Source organism: Tiliqua scincoides, chromosome 1 (genome assembly GCF_035046505.1).
Source record: "Tiliqua scincoides isolate rTilSci1 chromosome 1, rTilSci1.hap2, whole genome shotgun sequence".
NCBI lineage: Eukaryota > Metazoa > Chordata > Lepidosauria > Squamata > Scincidae > Tiliqua > Tiliqua scincoides.
The window spans coordinates 80,370,974-80,395,331 of NC_089821.1; the positions used below are offsets into that span (position 1 = coordinate 80,370,974).

The 24,358-nt window shown below is 40.9% G+C and overlaps 1 protein-coding gene across 1 annotated transcript in view; it reads right to left on the reverse strand.

The window, feature by feature from the left end:
• The window catches only part of MYLK (myosin light chain kinase), a 246,000-nt gene that overhangs the window by 165,418 nt on the left and 56,224 nt on the right, over positions 1–24,358 (reverse strand). The window contains exon 2 of the mRNA XM_066621393.1: positions 1,157–1,329. Within this exon, the coding sequence (XP_066477490.1) occupies positions 1,157–1,321 (165 nt within the window). The 5' untranslated portion in view covers positions 1,322–1,329. The remainder of the gene's footprint in view (positions 1–1,156; positions 1,330–24,358) is intronic.

Genomic DNA, 24,358 nt, shown 5'->3' on the forward strand with positions numbered 1-24,358 from the left:
AGCTCTTCCTCTGAAGAGCTCAGAATAAGTGCTCTTTAGAAGAAAAGCAGGGCCTGCTATCTCTGAGAAAAACAAAAACAAAAGGGAGAGCAGGATTTTCTATGTCAAGCACATTACACCATGCTTTGAAGCACCATGTATATGAATAGTAGGAAGTGGAGGATCTGGAATGAAGAAAATGATACTTATACAGTTAGGGATGTCCCAAAGACAGCATGTTTAAATCTTTAAAAAAAAAAACAAACACCATCTCCCATTCCTTTAACCCAGGGGTGCCCAAACCCCGGCCCTGGGGCCACTTGTGGCCCTTGAGACCTCTCAATGTAGCCCTCAGGGAGCCCCCAGTCTCCAATGAGCCTCTGGCCCTCTGGAGATTTGTTGGAGCCCACACTGGCCCGACGCAACTGCTCTCAGCGTGAGGGCAACTGTTTGACATCTCAAACTGTTTGACGTTTGACGCATGAGCTGTGGATGAGGGCTCCCTTCACTGCTTGTTGTTTCATGTCTGTGATGCGGTAGTGGCAGCAAAGGAAAAGCCAGCCTTGCTTTGTGCAAGGCCTTTTATAGGCCTCGAGCAATTCAAGACCTTCATTCATTCATATACGTTCCATCTTTAATATATTCATTTATGTAAACTTATATAAATTTATTCAAATTTTAAATGTAAATTAATTCTTTTTTCCCCCCAGCCCCCGACACAGTGTTGGAGAGACAATGTGACCCTCCTGCCAAAAACTTTGGACACCCCTGCTTTAACCCTATAGGACCAAACACACACACAAAAATCTTCCAAGTTTTACTAGACTATCACAATTCATTTTCTCCGGAATGGCAAATGATGCATGTGTTTTCTTCCTACACTTCCTCAAATAACTTTCAAAACCTAGGCTAATTCTAGTCTATGGTGAAATGATAGAACCCTTTAACTGCAGGAGTTGCTTATCACCAAAAGGCAATTCAGTCATACCATGTAGCCTCCCAGCAAAGCAAAACAGTACACCCCAACCCACACACCTGAACACAGATGTCCCTAGCTTTCATTCTACTGAAGACAGCAAGGTTTGCAGGAAACCTGAGAGAAGAACTTACCATAAAATGTGCCCTTCCTCAGTAGTCCTCCCTTTGAGCACAGGCATCTATCCATTAGGTTGCTTACCTTTCCCTCAAATCTGGCTGTGCCTCCAAGCGGCACCCGGATATTCCTTGGAGGTAGGGTAAATGCTGGTGCTTCTGTTGGAGTAGGAGTTCTTACAGAGGAGTGGTCCAGAGTTAACGTGGCTTTGGAGATCCTAGTAGATGTCACTAGCTTCACGTCCCCCATGTTAAGAGCTTAAAGAATCAGAGGAAAAGCAAGCAAGTACAAATATATCAGTTACTGTTTCTACAAGACCATGAACAAAACTATGTCTGAAATGCTCGTTCCATTTATAGTCAGTTCTCTTTAAACATAAATTTATCTGCAAATTTGCTTATCTGCAATGGGGAGATACCTTGCTACCTACTCTCGTTATCTGCAACTCTGTTCTCCTTATTCATGAATACTGTGACTGGGTCAAGACCAGGGAAGGAACCAAGAGACAGGTTGAAGAAGGGTGAAGCAACCCCGTACCTACTGCTCAACTCTGAGGCCTCATTGTTGGGCCAGCAACCTTCAGTGAGTTTAGGGACAGCCAGCCCTAAGGAGAAAGCATCAGATATTGATGAGCCTTCATTATCACCCAGCCCCATTAGACTTCAAAGTAAGATTCAAGTCCATAAAGGTTATAGAGTGTATGATGAAGAGGGTCCCCTGGAACCTAATTCAATTTTCTCTTTAAGTTCAATCATTCAGTATCCGCTAATTCATTATCCACTAGGCCAGCCATTTTCAACCACTGTGTCATGGCACACTGGTGTGCCGCAAATAGTCTGCAGGTGTGCCACGGGAGTTGGGGGGAGGGTCATTTATTAGTAGGGCCATTGGGGTATATGATCTCTCCACCAACATTGACATGGTGTGCCTTGTCAATTGTTAAAAAACCGATGGTGTATCCTGATGATTTTAGTACCTTGTCTGTGTGCCATGAGACAAAAAAGGTTGAAAATTACTGCACTAAGTTTTGCAGGAACTTAACTCTAGCAAATAACGAGGACTATACACCAATGGGAGAAATGAACACAATTGTCTCTCAGAGAGTTGAAGATGATTTAGCAGAGGCATTGTTGCTCATAGTTCACACACCCATTTGTTTTGTACAGTTATGACCAAAGAGGCTCTGTAGGTTTTAGAAACACTGCAAATCTTATTGATCAGGAACAGCAATGATACAAGAGAAGTTCATATGTGTCCACTATGGGCAACAGTTCCTTCTATAAGAACAAGGAGAAAACAGAATACACTCCCAAACTGCCTTCTCCTTGTGTGTGAAAATATGGGGAAATTACTTAAAATGGAAGAACTGTAAAATGGAGACCACAAAATGTTGTCGCTTTTTTTTTTATTTCAAAAGGAAAAATCCAGCAGAAGTTCCAAGGAAGGAACTACATGCTCTTTAATCAATCACAGCACCATAAGAGCTACTTGTAATAGTAATAAATATAATAGTCTAGGCAACACATGTGATTTTTTTAAAGAGAACTGTCTCCATTTTATAAGGCATTCCTAGATTGAGCAGACAAGAATTAACTGTACTATAAACAGTTCTGCAACAGCAAGTCTCACAATGGGAAAAGGAAATGAACCACAAGCCTAGAGTTATGACTACTTATTCTCCTGTTAATTCTGCATACACTATTTCAGAGAATGTGATGACAACAATCAAGAATGCAGTTTCAATTTAGAATCATCTATGCAGCTGCACAGAAAGAAAGTTAGATTTTCTGTTTTTAAAAGCGTCAAGCAATTCCTGCAACAAAATTCCTTTTAAAAAAAACCAAGTCAAAAATTATAGAGGTGTTTGAAAACAGTGTTATTTATTTTACTCAGAAGCAAACCCATTGTGTTCAGTAAGAGTTGGGCTGTAATTCTATCCTACTCACCAGAAACAGTTATAGACCTCATATAGGAATCTGTGTTACACTGATCAGGCCACTGGTCCATCTAGATCATTATTGTCAATACAGATCAGGGTTTCAGATAGGGGTTTTCTCTGCCCTACCTGGAGATGCCAGGGATTGAACCTGGAACCTTCTGCATAGAAAGCAGGTGATCTGACATTGTCTGAAGTGGCATGACTCTCACTATTAAGTGTGACCATAAATTCCCCCACCACCAGTCAGATACCATTTGCACCTACCTATCCAACTCCTTTCTAACCAACTCATCTTTGAGGATCCTTGCCACTAATGGCTATTCTTCCCAGCAGCTTTCAACAGCCATTTTCAACTCCATGCAATGCAGGGAGTGGAGGTTGTAGCTATTAGAAGCATCTTGTCTACAATAACAAGCAAGCAATCTTTAAAGTTTAAACTAGGAAACCATGGTTCAAAATAAATAAAGCTTCTGTTGTGTAAATAACTCTGACCAGGCAACTAGACAGCTGCATGCCAACAAAGTAGACAAACCAGTGGAACTTCCTACTTCTGTAACATTGGTGGGACAGTGTCTTACATTCTGATATGAAGCACCCTTTGGTTTAAGGCTAATGAATATTAAGGTGCATAAAATTTTCTCTTGCATACCAAAAAGCATGAGATGTTACAAGTTAAAATGATCATTTCAATTTCCACAGCATGTAAACAGTGAAGATTTTACTATGCTGCCTTTATACTAACATATATCATAGTATATATCATATATACAATCATACATATCATATATCATAGTATATAGTATCATAGTATATCATATACTATGCTGCTTTATAAAATTAGGCTCTATGCATTTGCATTTTGCCTTCATATTACAGCTCAACATTAGGTTGCTGAAAAAGCTTCACCTGTTGAATTTCTGCCAGTGCACTTCCCAGCAACTTGCTAGCAAACACCCACCTGATGCACCTCTACAAAATACAGTGTATTGAGAAACTTATTGAAAACCTGAAAAATATTAATGGCATGTCTATGAACAGAAGAGATCCCACAGATTCATTCAATGGATCTGAGTCTGGATACAGGAGTGCTGTATCTTGATGCTGATCAAATTCTTGCTAGGGTTTGCAGACAAGTTTCAAATGCTGGTTAAGTTGAGAAAACCTGGTTATTATTAACTAGATCTGTGTATATGTAATGCTAGTTTACAGAAAGGTCTATAAAGGGAAAGTAGGTGAAAATTTTGCATCAGAGAGTAGAAGAGAGAGGAAAGCCCACAAGTCTGCAGCCTACTTCTAACTATGGTTAAGGATTTGATAGTATTACTGAATGAATCGCAAGTTTTACCTGTACACACAAACTCATTGCAAATAATAACTTGATAATTATTTGACAATCTATAACACATTTCAGAAAAAATATCCTGGGGAAAAAATTAAACTTTCAAAAATCATTTTATACAGAATCATAAAAAATAGAGTTGAGAATATTTTTGATTCTAATACAACAGAAAAGTCAGAGTCACTGACCATTCCATATGTACAATAGTTCCAGAAATGTACAAAAACTAATCAGTATCACTTCACCCTCCATCAGCTCACATATTCTAGGACAGTCATCAGTTCAGAAGTGAATAATTAACTTTGTGGAATCTTGTACTTAATAACAGGAAATTCTAGGCAAATATTGATTAGTTCTTTCTGTAACCAAAAAACTACAGTACAGAATTTGATGGGGGGGGGGGATGACCTTCATTAGAAGAAATTAAGTTTCCCTCCTTGCTTCTCCTGTAAAGCAATTCTGAGATCACTGCTGGATCCTGTTCACAGTTTTTGTGACTTTCCCTAAAGAGTAGACAATTTACTGATTTTTCCACAAACACATATGCTAGCAATTGCTTCCAAGCTCACTGTACAAATAGCAAACACTACTTAGCCCTTTGTGGCACAACCTAGTTAGAAACAAAACCCCAAAAGAAAACCTGCAGTTGTGTGATCACTGTCTCCTTCTCCCAAAGCCCCAAGGTTTTTCTTTGAGCTATTGCATGCCTCAACATGAGGAATATCAAGGTTCTGCAAGTGCCGGTTGTTAATGCTATGTTATTAAAGAGGTAACATTAGGGTGAAGACAAGCTTGACAAGGCTGGAATGCTTGCCTGGGATAAAATCTGGCTTAGAGGGAAGAATGTAAAAGACACCTGGATCCCATGTCAGATTCTCTGTGACAGCTCCTCACTCTATGTAAAATATTTCTGCTCTCCACTCATCAAATGCTAACTAAGAAATAATGAAGCAAAAATTTGTATTGTTTTTTTCACATCCCACCTTCCTCAAAGAAGTACAGGATGGTTTACATGGGTCCTCCCTCTTCTTTTATCCGCACACAATTCTATGAGGTAGGTTAGACAGAGAGAGCGACAGATCCTAACAGTGTTGACACTTTTTACATAAGCTACAGCACACTAACAGTGCAATCCTATGCACACTGTCTTGGGAATAAGCTGTGCTGAATGTAGTGTGACATTTTTCCCCATGTAAACCTGCAAAAGATTGCACTGTTAGTTACCAACATCACCCAATCCTGGAGCACAGAGCTACCTTATTGAAGTTAAGTAGGACTAGCTCTGGTCAGTGCCTGAATGGGAGACTGTGAACCCACATGTATACTGCCTTGAGTTTGTCTGTGAAGAATGGCAGACAAAATAGTAAGAGGAAGGTTAGCTTATAAAATAAAAATCTTCAACACTACCAGGAACAAGCAATTCATATTTAAAAAGCTAATCACCCATTTTGAAAGCCATCTCTTCACTCCCAAATCGGCCTTTACAGCCACACCAGACGATGTTCCAGAACCACCATTCAGAGCACGATACCATAGTCTTTCGAGACTGAAGGTTGCCAGCTAATCAACTAATCTCTTCCATCTCCCCCCCCCCCCAGGAAATTAGCTCCATTGCTGCTCAATCCTTGCTAGAGGATTACTTTGAACACTGCTAGCGCTCATTGGGGGGGGGTGTCAATAATTTGCATTTATAGTTCCAGGGAGATTCCTGGAACTAGCCTTGGATTCCTTAAGAGACTGGGAAAGAGCTCTTTGAGCACACTGTCACCCAAGAAAATAAGTTAACCTCAATCAATTTGTGCACCCTGGCTGGAAACACATCTGAACCAAATCTGTTTCTCTCTTTGAAAGCTATAAGGAATGCATCTCCTCTTCTATTCAAACCAGCATTCTTGAAAGGTAGATTATCCACCCCACCCAGCATCATTTAGATTACACTGTCTCCAAACAAAAGCCTACCAGAACTGTAGTTGTATCAGAGGACCAGGGTGCACCATCCATACAAAAAGAAAAATGAAACAGACTCAGAAACACAACATAATGATGCAGTTAGGCAGCATTTACCGTATCGATTTCTCCCACTTAATCCTTTCAAAAAAGCACACAAATCCTTACAAATTCTCTCACAGTATGACCCATAATCTCTATAATACCGAGACAGACTAAATGTATTTCAAGCATTTTCTGTCAGGAAACTCTCCCCCTCCCCCCCTTCCTAGTCTGCCACACAACATTACTCTGTGTGAAGAATAAAGGCAGGAGAAGAAAAAGATCAAGTTCAACTAGCTCCTCTCACCATAAATTTCTCACAGGAAGTAAAAATATATTGACAGTTTCCTACCCAGCTGTTTACAGCAATTACTTTAGATTTCCTTTGCCCAGGTCAGAGAAAGAAGTGAGAGGGGGAGCCCAGATACAGTCGGAGTCTGCAAGTTGAAAAAAGAATGCCTTTGACTTCATTCCAAGGGTGTTGCAATTCCACACTTCACAGATTTCTACCAGGTCCAGCCACTTTCACTCAGTTTTACTTTATTCACAGCTGCTGAAATTGGACTTTTATGCTTTTGTTTTGTCCCTGAAGGGCAGGAAAGCAAAGCACACTTTGCTCTTGGGATCATTTTGCTATTTACATTTGAAAGAGACAACTATTTAAAGGAGACTAAGGGCCCCATCCTGTCCAACTTTCCAGCACCAGTGCAGCTGCAATGCAGCCCCAAGGTAAGGGAACAAATGTTCCCATACCTTGAGGAGGCCTCTGTGACTGCCTCCCCACTACAAGATGCAGTGCACATCCCATTGGCACAGCTGCACTGGCACTGGAAAACTGGATAGGCTTGGGCCCTAAGGCAGCAAAATGCAAGAAGTCCCTCATCTTAAGCAAGTACATCTCAAGAGAAATTCACAGTATTCTGTGGACAGTACTGATTTAACTCATTTTCCCAACTGACTTATAGCAGAGTTAGAGGAAGCAGATGCTGGACACAATTCCTTTCCTTTTAAAGAAGTAGTTAGAAGAGGTGCAGCTTCTCTCTGCTAGAAATATCGCCAACAGTCACCAAGAGTGGAAGCATGTCATGAACAACACTAGGATCCCAGTGACACCTACAGCAATGTATTAGTTGAGAGGACAGCCCATTCCCCAAGCACCTACTAAGCACTAAAGAAGAAGAAAACAGATTATCTCATCCTTGTAGGCAAGCTGCACCTGCCAAATTCAAGCAGATTATTTGTACAGTATATCACCTTTTGACAAGATTAACACCACCTGAGCCATCTCACCAAAAAATTCAATAATCCATCCCATCGATATATAAAACAGGTCAACAAGCGATACATTGGAAGAAACAACAATATAGTAGTTCAGTTCAAAAATCCCTCCTCTAAATTATTTTATTAAGACTATACAACGAGCATGGTGCAGAAAAACCTTGGCCTTGTGTGACATACTAGTTACAGAGCGATTCTCCAAATAGCACACAGGACTAGAGCATGAGAGTTTAAAAGATGTAACAGCTCAAAACATTTCTGTTTTACCTGGCCTTTAGGTGATGGGTTGATGTCTGTCCTCTGTAATAATGTTTTGGTCCAAATAGCCGTTCCCCCCCCCAAATGTTTCTATTAAAGACTTTATTCATTGTTTTTACATATTGTACATTTTAGTGTGGCACTTGTAAGCCACCTTTGGCATTTGCTTCTGCACAGGCAAAGCACGATATAAAATTTTTAAGTAGATAAAATAAATCTGGGTCCTCATCCTTTCCATTTCCTACAGCAGACTCTTCTCAATTTAAGATGAACTGTTATAACCTGGGGAGTCCTTTTCTGTAACCTGGAGCAGATTACTTTGAAATCTGATGCTGAATGAGGCAGTCATGACTTCTTCCCACCTGTTTTTTCTTCTAGTCTTGCTATTTGCCCTTTCCCCCCGCCTGTTGTACAGAACAAGGTTGTAAAGGAACTGCATTTTGACCAAGGTGCCAGGAATTCTCCGTTAATACTGGAAATCCCAAGCTCAAATCCCAAGCTCATTCCTTAGACAGCAACACTTCTCAAAGATCATTGGAAAGAAGAAATCACTGCAAAACCTTGACTTAGCCCATTTCTGCCTGGCCCACAGGTGTATACATTTTGTCCCTGTTGCATATATGCAACTTTTGGGCAGAAATGGTTTAAGCACCAAAAGTCACAAATGCTTACACTTTAATGATCATTCAGGAATCTCCCCCAAAGCTACTCTCAGGCAATGAACAGAAAAGTTACAAGGCATGGTTTTTATTAAGAAAAATGTGCTAGAACATGTTACAGGTTGAGAGAAAGATTTTTCCTCCAAAAGAGCCCTAGGGTCTCCTTTATGGAGAGTAGGTTTATCTATTACTATTAATTACTGTAGCCAACTAGAACTTTCAAGGATAGGAGCAGTGGCGTTGATGGGGGTGTGTGAGCCACACCAGGTGATGTGCACAGGGGGAGCGACACCACTTCTGGCCAAATTTTTTAAAATCTTGACATTTGCAAATAATACTGTGAAGTTATATATCATTCAACACAGAATTTCATGCAGAAAAACATTGAAAAATTTCTATTCTATCAAAAGTCACAGCCAAAAAACTAGTGGGGCAGGGCAGGACAGGGCAATGTTACATCTCCACACCCATCACCTGGAGCTTTGCCCCGCCAACCAGTCCATTATGGGGCGACACAAACCCTAGTGACATAACTGGATAGGAGAATATGAGTAGATTACAAACACAGTAATGGGCATGGCATGGGAATGGGCAGCTATCTCACTGGCTCTTGGTAACTGTATGTTGGAAAGTGTATTTACCCAAAAGCTGGAGAGAGTATGTTTATTTACATGATCATGTGCTGCAGCCATACTAGAGCCTAAAGCCGTCACGCAAGCGTTAGTTTTCGGCTAAGCTGTATTTTACTTCCTGTCATTTTTATGATTCTATGACACAGAAGGCTATGAAACTATCCCAAGAAATCACTCATTCATGAAGAGATTATTGTGACTGGGGGGGGGGGGCGCGGCGGGGCCAGAGGCAACTGAATGGCTGTGTTTTTCTGAGTTCTTGAAAGCTCTTGGAAAAGCATGCTATTTCCTTCCAAAAAAAGGAAGGGTCTGAGGAGATCCAAGGATCTGTGATCAGGAGAGATTCGATCCTACAGATGGTGTACGGTTTCTGAGACAGGGATCCAGCCAGGGGCTGTTTTTCTCCAAGGGAACTCAGCCATCAATGACGGTGTTGGTGAAGATTCATCTTGAAACTAAGCTGAAGGCCCCAGGCAGGGAAAGACTGGAAGAACTAAGTGAGTGTTATTCTGCTGTGTGTGCCTGGCATTGATTGATTAATTGACTGCCTGATTAAGCTTTTGCCTGAGGGAAGAAGAAGGAGGGGCAGATTTTCCCACTCTGGGAAGAGGAAAGAGGGGGGAGGCTTTCTCCGTTCACTTGTTTGCTTGTGTGAGAAGAAGTTTGGAGGAGACCTGCTGAGCTTGTTTTGGAAATATGAGAGCATAACTCTAACTTTAAAAATCTAAAACTCGTTGGATTACAGATTAATCGTTTTGGAATATAAACTCTGCTTGGGAACGCTCAGTTTCGTTTTCCTGTGGAGATCTTGGATGCCTGTGGAGAGGGCTGGAGATCTGCATTTCTTTGTTTTGCAAAAGTGGTTTATTGTTTTGAATTCCTCTCACTATCTCCTGGAACAGAATGTGGTTGATATAGGAGCGAAGGTAAGCAATAGAATCAAAACAATAGAATAAGAAGAATAGAACATAGGGGACATCTAGTGGATTTAAAAAGACATTGCAAGGATAAGAACAGGACTTGACAAGGGAAGTAAGGAGGGCGATACGCTGAGGACATCTAGTGGCATTAAAATATTGCAAGGAAAAGGTTTATTTGACTTAAAATTTCCTTGTGTTGGTTTTTATGGGTGAACACTTGATTTCTTGATGATGTGATGTGATATACGGGTAACTGATAGTTATATATGTGATAAAAGATATTTCAGTTTTACAGGAAAGAAGACAAAAGAAGGAAGAAAAAGGATGACAGGAAAAGGAGTGAAAGTTAGGGGCTCTCCCACCCTGGAGTCAAGTTTGGGAAAACTAACACAAGAGGAACCGAAAGGGAAAGATTGGAAGCAGACAATACAAGATAATATAGAAAAATTTGTGGCGATGGGACAGCAGCACACAAATCAATTTCTGCAGGTTCAAGTTAGTCTGGACGTTTTAACTACACAACTAAATGATCTTAGTGTGCAACTGAAGGCTGTTAAAGGCCAAGCTGATGAGAATACACAAAAGATTAGAAAATTAGAAGAAAAGATAACAAAAGATCAATCTAGAATACTGGAGATAGAACAGAACCAATATGATGGAGAGGCAACTTTAATGGAAATTCAGATGGAGAGTGCAGCTCTTGAGAATACAAAATGTACCAGAACAGAAAGGGGAAGATACACGACGTCTGGTGATTTAATATCAGAGAGGAGTGACACACCAACAGAGGAGATACTAATGGATCTGGATTCAGCGAGAAGAGTGAGCACTTTTTATCTAAGGAAACATGAATTACCAAGAGAAATCCATGTGAAATTCATCAGAACTTTTTACAGAGATAAAATATTGAAGATCTCACAGGAAAAGGAATAGATGGTGGAGGGTAGCAAAGTGAAAATTCTGAGACATGTCCCATGGAGAGTGAGAAAGAAGAAAAGAATATGAAGAGCTAGTAAAATTCTTAAGAGGAAAGCAAATACCATATAGATGGCTTCTCCCAGAAGGCATGTTTTTTTTCAATTACAGTCACAGAGATATAATATAAATTCAACAATGAAAGCAGAAAATTTTTTTAGTACAGTGATGAAAGATGAGACGAGAAATGAAGAAACTGAGAAAGAGGAACTGAGAAGAAAAGAACTAGAAAGTGTAGAAATTGAGCTGTAAGAAAAGAAATCGGATGATTCAGAGATAACTGAGGAATCAGAAAAGGAAGAAACTAGAGGGGCAAGGAGGCACTCACAGATAGCAACAAGAAGAAGACAAAAAGAGAAGGTGAATAGTAAAAAGAAACATGATGGTTAAGGGATGATGGAGTATTTACTCTGTCAACATGAATGACTTAAATTCACCTCAAAAATGAAAGAAAGTCTTCCTTCAATTGTAAAAGTTAAATATGGATAGGTCATAATATTACATTAGAACAATGGGAATAGATTTGGAAATATGAAATTTACTAGAGCAACAAATTTTAAAGAAAATGTATATAAAATGTTTTATAGATGGTACGTGACACCAGTAAAACTGGTAAAAATGAATCAGAACATATCAAAAAATTGTTGGAAGTGTAAATGTGTAGAAGGGATGTTTTATCATATGTGGTGGACATGTAAAAAAATGCAAGTATATTGGAAAATGGTAAGGAATCCAATACAAGAGATTGTTGGATTTACAATATCGCTGAAACCAGAGTTATTTTTGCTTAATATTACCTTAGATATTATAGATAAAGAAAATGATGTGTATTTAGTTATTATGATATTAACTGCTGCAAGGATTTTATAGGTTAGATACTGGAAAGATATTAAAATTCCAATGAAAGATGAATTAATAGAGAAAATAATGAAAGTGGCAGAAATAGATAGGCTTACAGAGATTTTGGATCAATAGCACAAACCAACACAGATAGAGCAATGCAGACCATTTTATGCTTGGCTGAAAATGAAGTTGTAGTTGTATAAGATAGAGCATTTAGATGAATATATTGTATACATGATATATTGTACAGGATATGATATGATAGATAAATGATATTAAGAGGCTAAACTAGAAGAGGAACAAGATTAGAAGATATGTATTGATATATGATTGCTTGCACCCTCCAACGGTGTGTTTTTGTGTTTTTTTGTGTTGTATATTGAGTTTGTGTTATGTGTTTGTTTATATTTGTTGTTTGTTTTTATTTTGGAAAATAATAAAAATCTTTAAAAAGAGAGATTATTATGACTGGTGCACATTCTGCCACAGTCCTCAGTCTATTAATTCAAAAGCAATTCACATCATTCATAAACTAGCAATAACAGGCTGCATTTTTAGCATGTCCAGAATTTCTCAGTAGCTATAACACATATTCAGTCAATGTAAACAGAACTCCCAATTCTTTCCTGTTCCCACATTCATCTTTTCTCTGCCACAATCCCTTCTTATTCTAAGTAGCCGACAATTGTAGGATTTCATACAACATCAAATTATTGCCACCTGGTGCACTGTCTGTCAAAGTCTTATTTTGTACAGTTCAATTTGGATTAGTAGCAAGGAAAAGCTTATCTGAAGAGTTGTGTGTGCTTTATTCCTATGCAACCTCAAGCAAGCCATCACATCTGCTTCCCTCTTTATCATAGGGAAAATTTACTATGATAGTTGCAAGGCTGTAACCTAGAGATTCTCGCTTTACTTTTAAATCTGCTGCTGAGGCAGGACACACGACAGGAATAGCACCAGCACCTCCTGCCTATCTTTTTTCAGTTTGCCTAACATGCTGCCTGGCATCCTGGAATACAGTTCATTACACCACATAGGAAAAGTCAGTACTGCCTCATCTTCACACATTCAGACAGACACGGATTTGAAGTTAAAGGCATAGCAACCTGATAACCCTACTGACCTCTTTAGATGCAACAAACTATAAAAGGATGATATAATTTATGGCATTAATTAATTAATGCCATAAATTATATCATCCTTTTATAGTTTGTTAATTAATTAATATTAATTAAAAATTAATTAATTAATATTAATTTCCCTGTAAGGTTATGTAGCTTTCTTACTAAATCCTGCTGGGATCAGGATGATAGGCTGTTAGACACTTCATATATCTGTTTTCATTTTCTTTTATTAATAAGGAAAAAGTTATATAGTTATCAAGAAGTAAAACAAAAAGTTTAAGGAAGGAGCTTGAAAAACTGCCTTTGTCAATATGTACTATAGCAGGTGTGTCAAATTCATTTCATACAGAGGCCTGAAGTTAGCATTCACGCTGCCTGCTGAGGACCGAAAGTGACATCATTAAGGAAAAAGTGACATCATTAAGCAGATGATTTACAAGCACTTTGATTTACAAGCAGATGAGATAACAATAGAAACTCACATAGACACTTTCTCACATAGAAACTCATTAACTGCAAATGGCAGAAGAGAAAATGTGAAAATCTTGTTTAAGTTATGACAACGCCAAATTATCACGCTAGGACAATCAAATTACAACAGGAGCCAGATAAATTGCTTCCTGGGCCACATTCGGCCTGCAGGCCTTATGTCTGACACCTCTGAACTACAGGTTAAAATTTGGGAGAGAGTAGACTTTACTTAATCCAGAGCCTCAGCAAGGGGAATTCTGTGATTGGGTTTTATATCTCTCTCATTAAGGTTGTTAATTTTTTCAGTCAGAACTCCTCCGGCTTTAACTGCTGTATAACAGAAGTAATTCAAAAGGTAGAGGTTTTTTCCCCCATCACTACATTTATATACACCTGCTGAACTTCTGTTTGTCATATCACTGGTGAAGCCCTGTGACACATGAACACAGAAAACAAAAAAATTACACAATTGTGGTTTTCATTGATCCTATATAACCTCTCACAATACATACATACCCTGATATCTGTCCATTTCTTTCTTCCTTGCCTTAGTAACAAAATATTTCAAATTTCAGAGAGTAAATACACACACTTAATTGGCACAAATTATTCAGAGTGAAAATTTAGATTGAAATGGAATATAATTCTGGACTGGGTTTATTTGTGATTGTGAGGAGCTCCAGAAGGATCTCTCCAGACTGGCAGAATGGGCAGCAAAATGGCAGATGCGCTTCAATGTCAGTAAGTGTAAAGTCATGCACATTGGAGCAAAAAATCAAAACTTTAGATATAGGCTGATGGGTTCTGAGCTGTCTGTGACAGATCAGGAGAGAGATCTTGGGGTGGTGGTGGACAGGTCGATGAAAGTGTTGACCCAATGTGCGGCGGCGGCGAAGAAGGCCAGTTCTATGCTTGGGATCATTAGGAAGGGTATTGAGAACAAAACGGCTAGTATTATAATGCCGTTGTACAAATCGATGGTAAGGCCACACCTGGAGTATTGTGTCCAGTTCTGGTCGCCGCATCTCAAAAAAGACATAGTGGAAATGGAAAAGGTGCAAAAGAGAGCGACTAAGATGATTACGGGGCTGGGGCACCTTCCTTATGAGGAAAGGCTACGGCGTTTGGGCCTCTTCAGCCTAGAAAAGAGACGCCTGAGGGGGGACATGATTGAGACATACAAAATTATGCAGGGGATGGACAGAGTGGATAGGGAGATGCTCTTTACACTCTCACATAATACCAGAACCAGGGGACATCCACTAAAATTGAGTGTTGGGCGGGTTAGGACAGACAAAAGAAAATATTTCTTTACTCAGCGTGTGGTCGGTCTGTGGAACTCCTTGCCACAGGATGTGGTGATGGCGTCTGGCCTGGATGCCTTTAAAAGGGGATTGGACAAGTTTCTGGAGGAAAAATCCATTATGGGTTACCAGCCATGATGTGTATGTGTAACCTCCTGATTTTAGAAATGGGCTATGTCAGAATGCCAGATGCAAGGGAGGGCACCAGGATGCAGGTCTCTTGTTATCTGGTGTGCTCCCTGGGGCATTTGGTGGGCCGCTGTGAGATACAGGAAGCTGGACTAAATGGGCCTATGGCCTGATCCAGTGGGGCTGTTCTTATGTTCTTATTTTTGTCTCCATATATGCAGAATTTGAGGCACATTCTCCACTGCCAAAACCAAGCTTATTTCATGATTTATTCACACAGTGCCCCCACAGGCGCGATAAACACACAGCTCTGCCCCCCCCACCTTGGCAGTCCTATCCAGCAGTATCTCAATAGCTTCAGCAGTTTTTTCATCTGACACAGAGCTTCCTTCAAAGAAAATAAATCAGAAACAGATGTGGTCAAAATGTTAATTCGCCTAGGGCTTGGTCCTATTGGGACACAATTTAGGCACCCATCCCCACACTTCACCTCTCTATTGCTAGGAAAAATTTCACCTGTTCAATTTTTGCATGTCACACTACTGCTATAAACAAAATAATAAATACCTGTGAGTCCAGTAATCCAAAAGTCTAAAGCATATAATGTTCACATGAAAAAGAGTTAGAATCACCTTTTTATTATTCTTCCCCCCAAATGCCTCTGCTTTTTTGTGAAGTGGCCAGTGCATCTTTTACAAACTGCCTTAGAACCTCCTCCAAATCAATTGGTTAATGGAAGTTCCAAGCATAATAAAGAGATATTCCAAGCATAATAAAGAGATAAAGAGATAATAAAGAGTTGGGTACTGTCTATTATACAAACAAATTTCTATGTAGTCTCTCTAGGACTCCACTGATCTTCAGCCTGTAGCTCATCATTCTTCAGAAAGCAGGAATGCAGTCCAGGAATGCAGCTATACATACCTACCAATTCTACAGCTTTAGGTGGGGCACCAATGATTTTAAAGGCATTCATCTTACAAGATGATCTGGTGCAAACATGGTTACACTGCCCCACTATATAACTTCTGATAGAACATGTTATTCTGATAAATCTTCAATCACCAGTGACACAAGCTTATGCATGTGCCAAAGACTTTACTTTGCAAGACATTAAATTCTTGGTACCAGTTAATCATGCTCTGTCAAGTCTAAAGTGTTTAATATACACTTGGTGCTTTGTTAATGCCTATGTAGATCGTGTATGTAGTACATAGATCAAGCTGCTGAATATGATGTAAACATATTTGAAAAAGAAAAAATAGTTCTGCTTACAAGCTGGACCCAAAATCCTCTTTTTAAAAACTAACAGAATACATTTTAAGCAAACATCATTACATTTCAAGAACCAGGGCATCCTTAGATGCCTAATCTGAAACAGCAGATTAGGAAGTAGTAAATCACATATTAACAAAAAAAACCAAAAAAAGTACAGCTGTTAGCTTTAAGAGGGGGGAAGTGAGGAAACAAATGTAAAGCATACTGGACAGACATGAGGCCATGTTCTGTACCTATGCAGTATTTTATAAAAGCAGAATGGAAATTGAAAAAGGCAGAAGTTACATATGGCAAGCAGAACATGAGAATCCAAAGGGGAGGAGGAATTTCATAGGAATTAGCTGTGGCACATATCCCTGCTGGATCAGAAACATGTGTTATAATTCTCATTCTACATAATCACAAACACAAACACAATTTGAAGATGTTACAGGACAATTTTAGATTTACTCGTTACACTGAATTATATAATTCAGTATATAATATATATAATTCAGTATAATTATAATTATACTGAAATACTAAGCATGCACACTAGAGCAGGGGTGTCAAACATAAGGCCCGGGGGCTGGATGCGGCCTGTGAAAGCTTTCGATCTGGCCCTCAGGCTCTCAGCTGCTGAGCAGTGCTGGTCAAAAGCACTGAAAGGCATCTGAAAAGGCAGCCCACATGAAAACTGGGCTCTCCCTTAACTTGAAACATGATCAAGATTTGCATATTTTCTCTTCTGGCATTTACAGCTAGTAAGTTCCTAAGTGACAAAAAGTGCTTATTTGTGGTTATGACCTGTTTAATGACATAACTTCCTACTTAATGACATTCACTTCACACATTCCCTCAGCAGGCATCATGAATGCTATTCAGCTGGCTGTATGAAATGAGTTTGACACCCCTGGATTAGAGAGTAAACTCCATTCAACAGTGTCTTACTGCTGGGTAAACATGGATAGGCTTCTGCTAAATTAGCCACATGGCTATACCATGGATATCTGGCACATTAGCAGTTTAGCACACTGGTTATCTGCAAAAGCACTGTGATTAGGGTGAATCAGCCCATCTGGAAGAACCTTTAGAAACAGACCGGAGTCAAGAATGCCATGTGTATTGCAGTATCTGGGACTTTGGAGTTTTATAGGGCTTTAGGATTCCTTAAGTGGGTGACATAAAAACCCAAATGCCGTAACAGGCTGGAGAACAAGTACATGTACTATAAAAAAAAATATTGCCCCACAGGATTGCCACATTTTATCTGACAGGATTCCTTTGGGTAGTGTCTTGTACCTACCTAGTACTAAATTCTGCACTTCTTTCAGTTAGTAGTGAGAACAGTGTAATACTACAAACACTGCCTAAGGGCAGAATTGCCTCCCCACAACAGAAACCTGGTCTCAGCTGCTCCATTAACTAAAGAAAGAAGTTTTCATGGCATAGATAGTCTTATCACCTGTGAATGCCTGCAAAGAAAGCTGTTGATCAAGGCAAAAGAGCAGAGTAGGCAAAGTTTTTATTTTTTCCAGTCAGCAACCTTAGCTATAAGGGGGCTTGGTATATTCCAGCCTGCCACTATTACATTATGAAAGCACAGGATCGGTTTCCATTGTAACAGCCTGAGATGTTCAGCATTTTCTGGCAGAACATATCGGTTCTGGTTTCTAGAATGGCAGATTCTCGACTTTGTAACTATCAAAATACTTGAAAACATACTATGGTAAAATCTTAGGAGCCAGAAAAGCGTGCAGAGCAGAACTCCCAATAGCTGAAGGATAAGAATTTAGGACCTAATCCTGTCCAACTTTCCAGCACTGATGCAGCTGGGTCAACAGGGCATGTGCTGCATTCTGCTGAGGGAGAGCAGACACCTCTCAATGTAAGGGAACATTTGTTCCATTACCTCAGGGCTGCATTGTGACTGCATCAACACTAGAAAGCTGGATAGGATTGGGCTCTTAGTTTAATTAGCAACCTGACCTAACAGCTTCAGCATCATACCCAAGAGCCATATGGCATCTAAAAAAGTAACACCACTTGCCAGTAGGATGTTACTAACAAACAGAACCAGTCACAAGTATTTGGGTGGAATATGAATGAGGGCATTGCCACTGTTGTTTAATCTGGTATTGTTATACTTTGTTTATTCACTCCTTGCAGACAAGCAGGATGACATGACATCATCCATATGTTTTCTTCAAGCTTATTTTGCCACATTTATTGATGCAGGAATTCCTATTTGTTTTAGAACAGTCATACAGAAGAGCAGTGATCACAGCTGTAGTCTATTGTTCATGTTGCCATGTTATCCTTTCTGGATGAGCATGTATCTATGGATTTAACAGGCAGGGCTGGCCTGCCATGAGGCCAACTGAGGTGGTCACCTAAGGCAGAAGATTGACAAAACATGCCCACTTCTGTCCACCAACTCCTCCTCCTGTTTGCTGGACTGGAAAAAGAAGAGGGGGACAAAACAGATTAAAAAGCATTCAAGAGAACAGAGTGGTGGGATAGAGCATCTCAGGTCCTTTTAGCCACAATCTCTTCAACCCTTTCTTCCTTTTCCAGTTTATGGAGCAGGAGAAACAGAGACTGGTGTCTCACTAAGGAAGGGAGAGCAGCATTTGGCTGGAGGTCTTGGGCCAGTCCTGACAATCAGAAGGGTGAAGATCCTTCTACTCAGCATCAGTCTACTGTGTCCCCAAAACTATATCAATTGCAGTGCAGAAGAAACATTACTTTTCAACTTACAGCCACATGCAAAATTGTAATGACTGGCTCGCTCTACAAGGAGCATGTGTAGAGTGTCCCAACTTTTGTAATGCTTTCCATACTAGTTTTGAGGAAGCTGAAGAGGAGGAAAGAAGGAAGACAAGACCTGTAGGTTGATTTGCAATAGCAATGACAGAAGAAGGGGAAAATAGTAATGGGGTAAAAATGATAGACAACCTTTTGGGGGGAGACCTTGCGATAACAGGAGTTGTCGTGGGAAGGAAGCAGATGCTACAGCTGCACAAATTACACCTAGTAATAGCTCTTAAATATGGGAAGTTTTCTGTTATTTGGCTCTCTAAGCTTTAGAAATTCTGATATTCCAGATAATATATACATATCAAATTGTTTTGCTGCTGCATAAGCCAGAGTATGCTATTAAATACTCTTAACAGAATCTGCTAGCTAGTATATTAACCCAACAGCTTAACACAGTATGATAGGAAGTGAGGTGTTATCAGGGAGAAAAACTGGAAATAGATATCCTGGAAGATTGTTATTTTGCAGGATGAAGTGGGCTATATTAAATAAATCTCCCCTGATTTCCCTTTCATTTGGTATTTTTTGGCAAGGGTCCTTTCTTAGAGAGGTTTCATGTGCTTTTGGAAGGCAGTAACACCAGAAAACACTGAAGGCCAAACTAGATGCAGCAACAACAGATCTGTGCGTTTAAACTCATACTTACTTCAAGCATGTAGGAAAAGGGTGTGTGGGGGAAAGGGAGTCCATTTTTAAAAGCAAAAGGGACACATATGCAAGAAGCATGAATCACTATCACCACCACCCCTACTCATTGCTTACTACCCATGCACTCTATCTACATGCACTTTGTCTCACAAGCACTGTAGAAAAATGTTGGGGAGGGGGGTTCCAATTGTGGGCAAAGGAAGTGTTTTATCCGCCTCACTCAAGTATCCTTTATGTGCTTAAAAAAGGAGACCATCCCCTCCCTATTTTCCTACATGGATTGGAGCAAATGCACGTTTAAACACTCAGATCTGTTATTGTATTAGTTTGGTTCTGACAGGAGTCAGACATTTAGACAAATACATAAAATACTCTTTGTTTTTGTGTTATGCTGCCAAGTTCTCTTCACTCTCATCCTTGAGAGCACATGACTTTGCAAGCCCTTCACATAGTACAGTATACAAAACTTGGAGTTTTCATAAGCAAAGAATAGAATTCACAACCCAAGAGAAACACAGCCTTTAATAAAGTCCCTTACTCTAAAAATATACACACAGAATCCAATCCAGATCCCTTAAACCCTGTAATAGTTCTGTCACCAATGTCAATGGGATGTAGGCTAAATTAGGACTGCTAGTTTTGGAGAGCTGAACACACCAGTGTTTGGAGTTGCAATTAAACAGGCATTCTCTACTTTGTCTAAAATGTTTTCCTTTACTTACCTCCATGTGTCATTACCCAATTCATCTTGGAAGGAATATCCCTGTCAGAATAATGTGTAATCTCAGCTGTATTCAGTAAAGGGGAAGCCTTTTGAAGAATCTTTGCATTCTTTATTTCTAAAGCTAAAAAATGCTTTTCACTGCCAATAATCCTGGTAACATACATAGATTAAGACAAATCAATCCTAGTGGATACCAGCACAGTAGTCTTTCTCCTAAAAATTGAAATTTGCCACTAAGGTAGCCCTAGATTCAAGCCTTACAATCAATAAGCTCCACCAAGTGCTTTAATAATAGAACCACTAAGCTCATAAAGAGCACCTTCTAGCCATCTCAGGGTCTTAAAGCCCTCCATACATTAATGCATTAAGCCTCTCAGCACTCAAGAAAAGTAGTAAGAAAGAAGTCTAATCCCCATTTCACAGACAGGGACACTGACATCAGAATGAAATTTGATCATGCTGTGTTAAGTTCCTTATGTAAGAATTTATGTTCCCCTGAGCATCTAGAGGTCTTAAGTTGCTCTGCAGGACTTGCGATCACAGAGAAGCATTCTGACTTTCGCATGAATATGTTTTTAGATTCTTCTGCAGTGATATCCAGGAGGTTGGCACTTGGGAAAATTGCTTGCTGAGCATTTCAGCATAACTAGATCTAATGGGCTTAAGCTGCAGGAAGGGGGAAATGCTGTCAGGATGACCAGATACAGTGGAGGACAGAGTACCTATACCTTTAACCATTGTATAGAAAAGGGAATTTTGGCAGGTGCAGCTTTTTGAACCCTTCCATGTAGAGCTGCACCTGCCAAAATTACCTCTTCTATGCAATGGTTAAAGGTATAGGCAATGCATCTGGTCACCCTGAATACAGTTGAATATCTAGAATTTCTTAACAGTTAGAAGAGTTTGGCAGTGGATCCAATTACTGATGGAATGGATTCTCCTTTGCTGGAGGTCTTTAAGGAAAAGGTCAACAGGCAACTTTAGGGGATGCTCTAGACCAATACTAGCTCTTTAGCTGCTGCTGAGCAATTTCTCCTTCCTGGCTCAGCCTGCCCCACTCTGTCCCCAATCTCTCCTCTCCCCCCATCCATCCCTGCTGATGATTTACTGGCGATGATAGAGGTTCTACAGACTGATGTTGCTGTGTGTGGTCTCTGGGACTTTCTCCTGGCAGCAGTGGCTCACAGAACAGTGTAGTCAAGTGGCTGCTCCACCAGTGGCCCAGGCCTTATGGTGTCAGATTGTAAGATCGCTAGCGTAAGGCCTGGACAGGATTGGGCCATAAGTTAATTATCAGTCCAATCCTGCAAAGGTCTACTCAGAAGAAGTAAGTCCTACATTACTCAGTGCTTCTTACTCTAAAGAAAGTGTGCAGAAGATTGCAGCCTAAGGCTGCAATTCTATACACATATACCCAGAAGTAAGTCCAATTAAACTCCATGGGTAATGTATTACTTCTAAGATTGCATTATTAGCCTGGATAACATCTCTTCCATTTCATTTTAAGATTGTTACAAATGGCAGTCTTGTACTTTTAAACCATTTTACAGCATCTGTATGTTTCCTTTCTCCCCCCTTTTCTACCAGCCAACTTCAAGTGGAGTTCTGATGAACCTGAAAGCATGCTTACTACTTATAGACTTTTAAAAGTTGGTTCTAAGTAAAGTATCATTCTTTATAGTTGCTGATTTTTTTTCTATTGTATAAACTTGGCTACCTAAATGTTTTTTGGCAGCTTAGACATGACAAATCTCTGAAGTCCACCTTCAGAGATTTAGGCCACAATTCTAACCAACTTCCCAGCACTGACATAAGGGCAATGCAACTCTGAGATAGGGGAACAAACATTTCCTGACCTTGAGGAAACCTCCATGACTACCCTCCCGCCCTGCGGGGTGCAGCACATGCCCCACTGGCACACCTATGCTAGTGCTGGAAAGTTGGTTAGGATTGAGCCCTTAGAATGATAGTGTCTTTTATCCCATTGTTTAATATTTTTTAGCTTTTGCACCCCATCAACTGCTCTAAAGAAAGATTTATTTTTGCAGAGCTAACTTGACCTGCACTAGCTGAAGGAAAGGAGAACGATGATGCAACTTTCAGAGAGGATGTTTAGCTATGGTCATGCAGCTCAAGCAGCCTTATCAGCTTTTCCCAATTTGAAACCTGCTTCTGTTTTCAACAAAAAGATCTCCAGTGTTTACATGAAGACTACTCCTTCTGTGGATTTTTTTGGTGTTTATCCCTGCTCTTACGTTATTATATGATAACAGTTTAGGCCAGGGGTGCTCAATAGGTGGATCGCGAGGCAAAATGAGTAGATCGCGGAGTGCCGACCCCCCCCTTCAGGTGCCTCTGGGAGGAAACGCCGGGAGTAAGCCCCATTGTACTCAATGGGGCTTACTCCCAGGTAAGTGTGGCTAGAATTGCAGCCTCACAGCCTAATCCTAGGCATGTCTACTCAGGAGTAAGTCCTGTTATACTCAGTGGGGCTCAAGGTACACCAACATACATTTTACACAAAAATGTTATATGTTATGATGGCGCGAACACTGTAAAAAAAACTCTGGTAGATCTCCGGGCCTTGCTGGGTTTCAAAGTAGCTCTCGAGCCAAAAAAGTGTGAGCACCCCTGGTTTAGGCGAACTGTGGAATAGAAACCCAAGAAAGGGAGCATACTTTAAAACTGCGGTTTTCAAACTCGCAGGGAGTTTGAATCCCGAAGTAAGTCTTTGCGGGTGCGGGGGGGGGGAGGCAAGGTGCACTTGCCCAAGCCCCCTGCAGCACCCTGGGGGTGCGTGGAGCTCTGCGTGAACTTCGGCAGGGCTCCCTGGGTCAGGGAAGGTGACAGCAGAGCGATCGTGCCCCGCTCCGCAAAACCGGAAGTGGGGCAATTGCGCCCCGCTTCCAGTTTAGCAAAGCGGGTCGCGATTGCTCCACCGTCACCTTCCCTGACCTGGGGAGCCCTGCCAAAGGTCGCGCAGGGCTCCCCACACCCTCAGGGTGCTACAGGGGGCTTGGGCAAGTGCACCAAGCCCCTACAGCCCCCCTAAACCATGCAATCCTGGGGATTGCGCCCCTGCCTCCTGGCTGCCCCTGCCCCTTAAGGGGAAAGGGACCAGGACCCTCAGGCTGGGGTGTCGCGATGCCCCACTTTGAATACCACTGCCTAAAAATAAACTAGCAACAGAAACTCAATTCCATACAGTACTCTAACAATATTAATCAGTGGATCTCATTGATGCTTACATTTTCCTTCAGTTTAAGGGGGGTGCATTACTGGCACTGCTCATTTGAAACTGAAACAGGCAATTACAAATCAGTGAGCTTCTCTTCAGGCTAACTCCCAAGAGTCTTGCAATCTTTCAGACAAATTTCTTACCTTTCATCATAGAATGCCATTGCTCTAGCACTGTGAGGTTGTGTGTGTCTACTCAGACGTAAGCCCCTTTGAGTTCAGTGGGATTTACTCCTGGGTAAATTTATAGGCTTGTAACCTAAGAGCCCAATCCTGAGCTGCCTGGGCGCGTGGCTGTGACAGCACTGAAAATGGCACTTCCCCTGGGTAAAGGGAGGAAGCAATGGGGCTACTTGATTCACTGCTGACCAAAAGGTGGGCAGTGAGATAAAAGCCTTCGTGTCAGGCAATGAGCCTGTCGCGGAGGTCAGGTGGAGCAAAGCTTCATTGGTCCCGCCTCCCTCCCTCTTCGCCCCCTCTCCAGGTCACCGCCACCCTGCCTCCCCCCATGCCCTTGCTTTCCTCTTCGCTACTCAGCAATCCTTGCAACTGCCGAGCAGCAGGGGCTGGGCATCCACCTGGCGCTAGCCCTGTGCCGGCCAGTGCTGGGCGAGCACAGGCGCTCGCCCAGCGTTAGTGCTCGCAAACATGCCTTACGGCATGTTTGCAACAGTGTGCACTGGCAGTAAGCCGGCACATGCAGCTCAGGATTGGGCTCTAAGACAATGAAGAAAAAC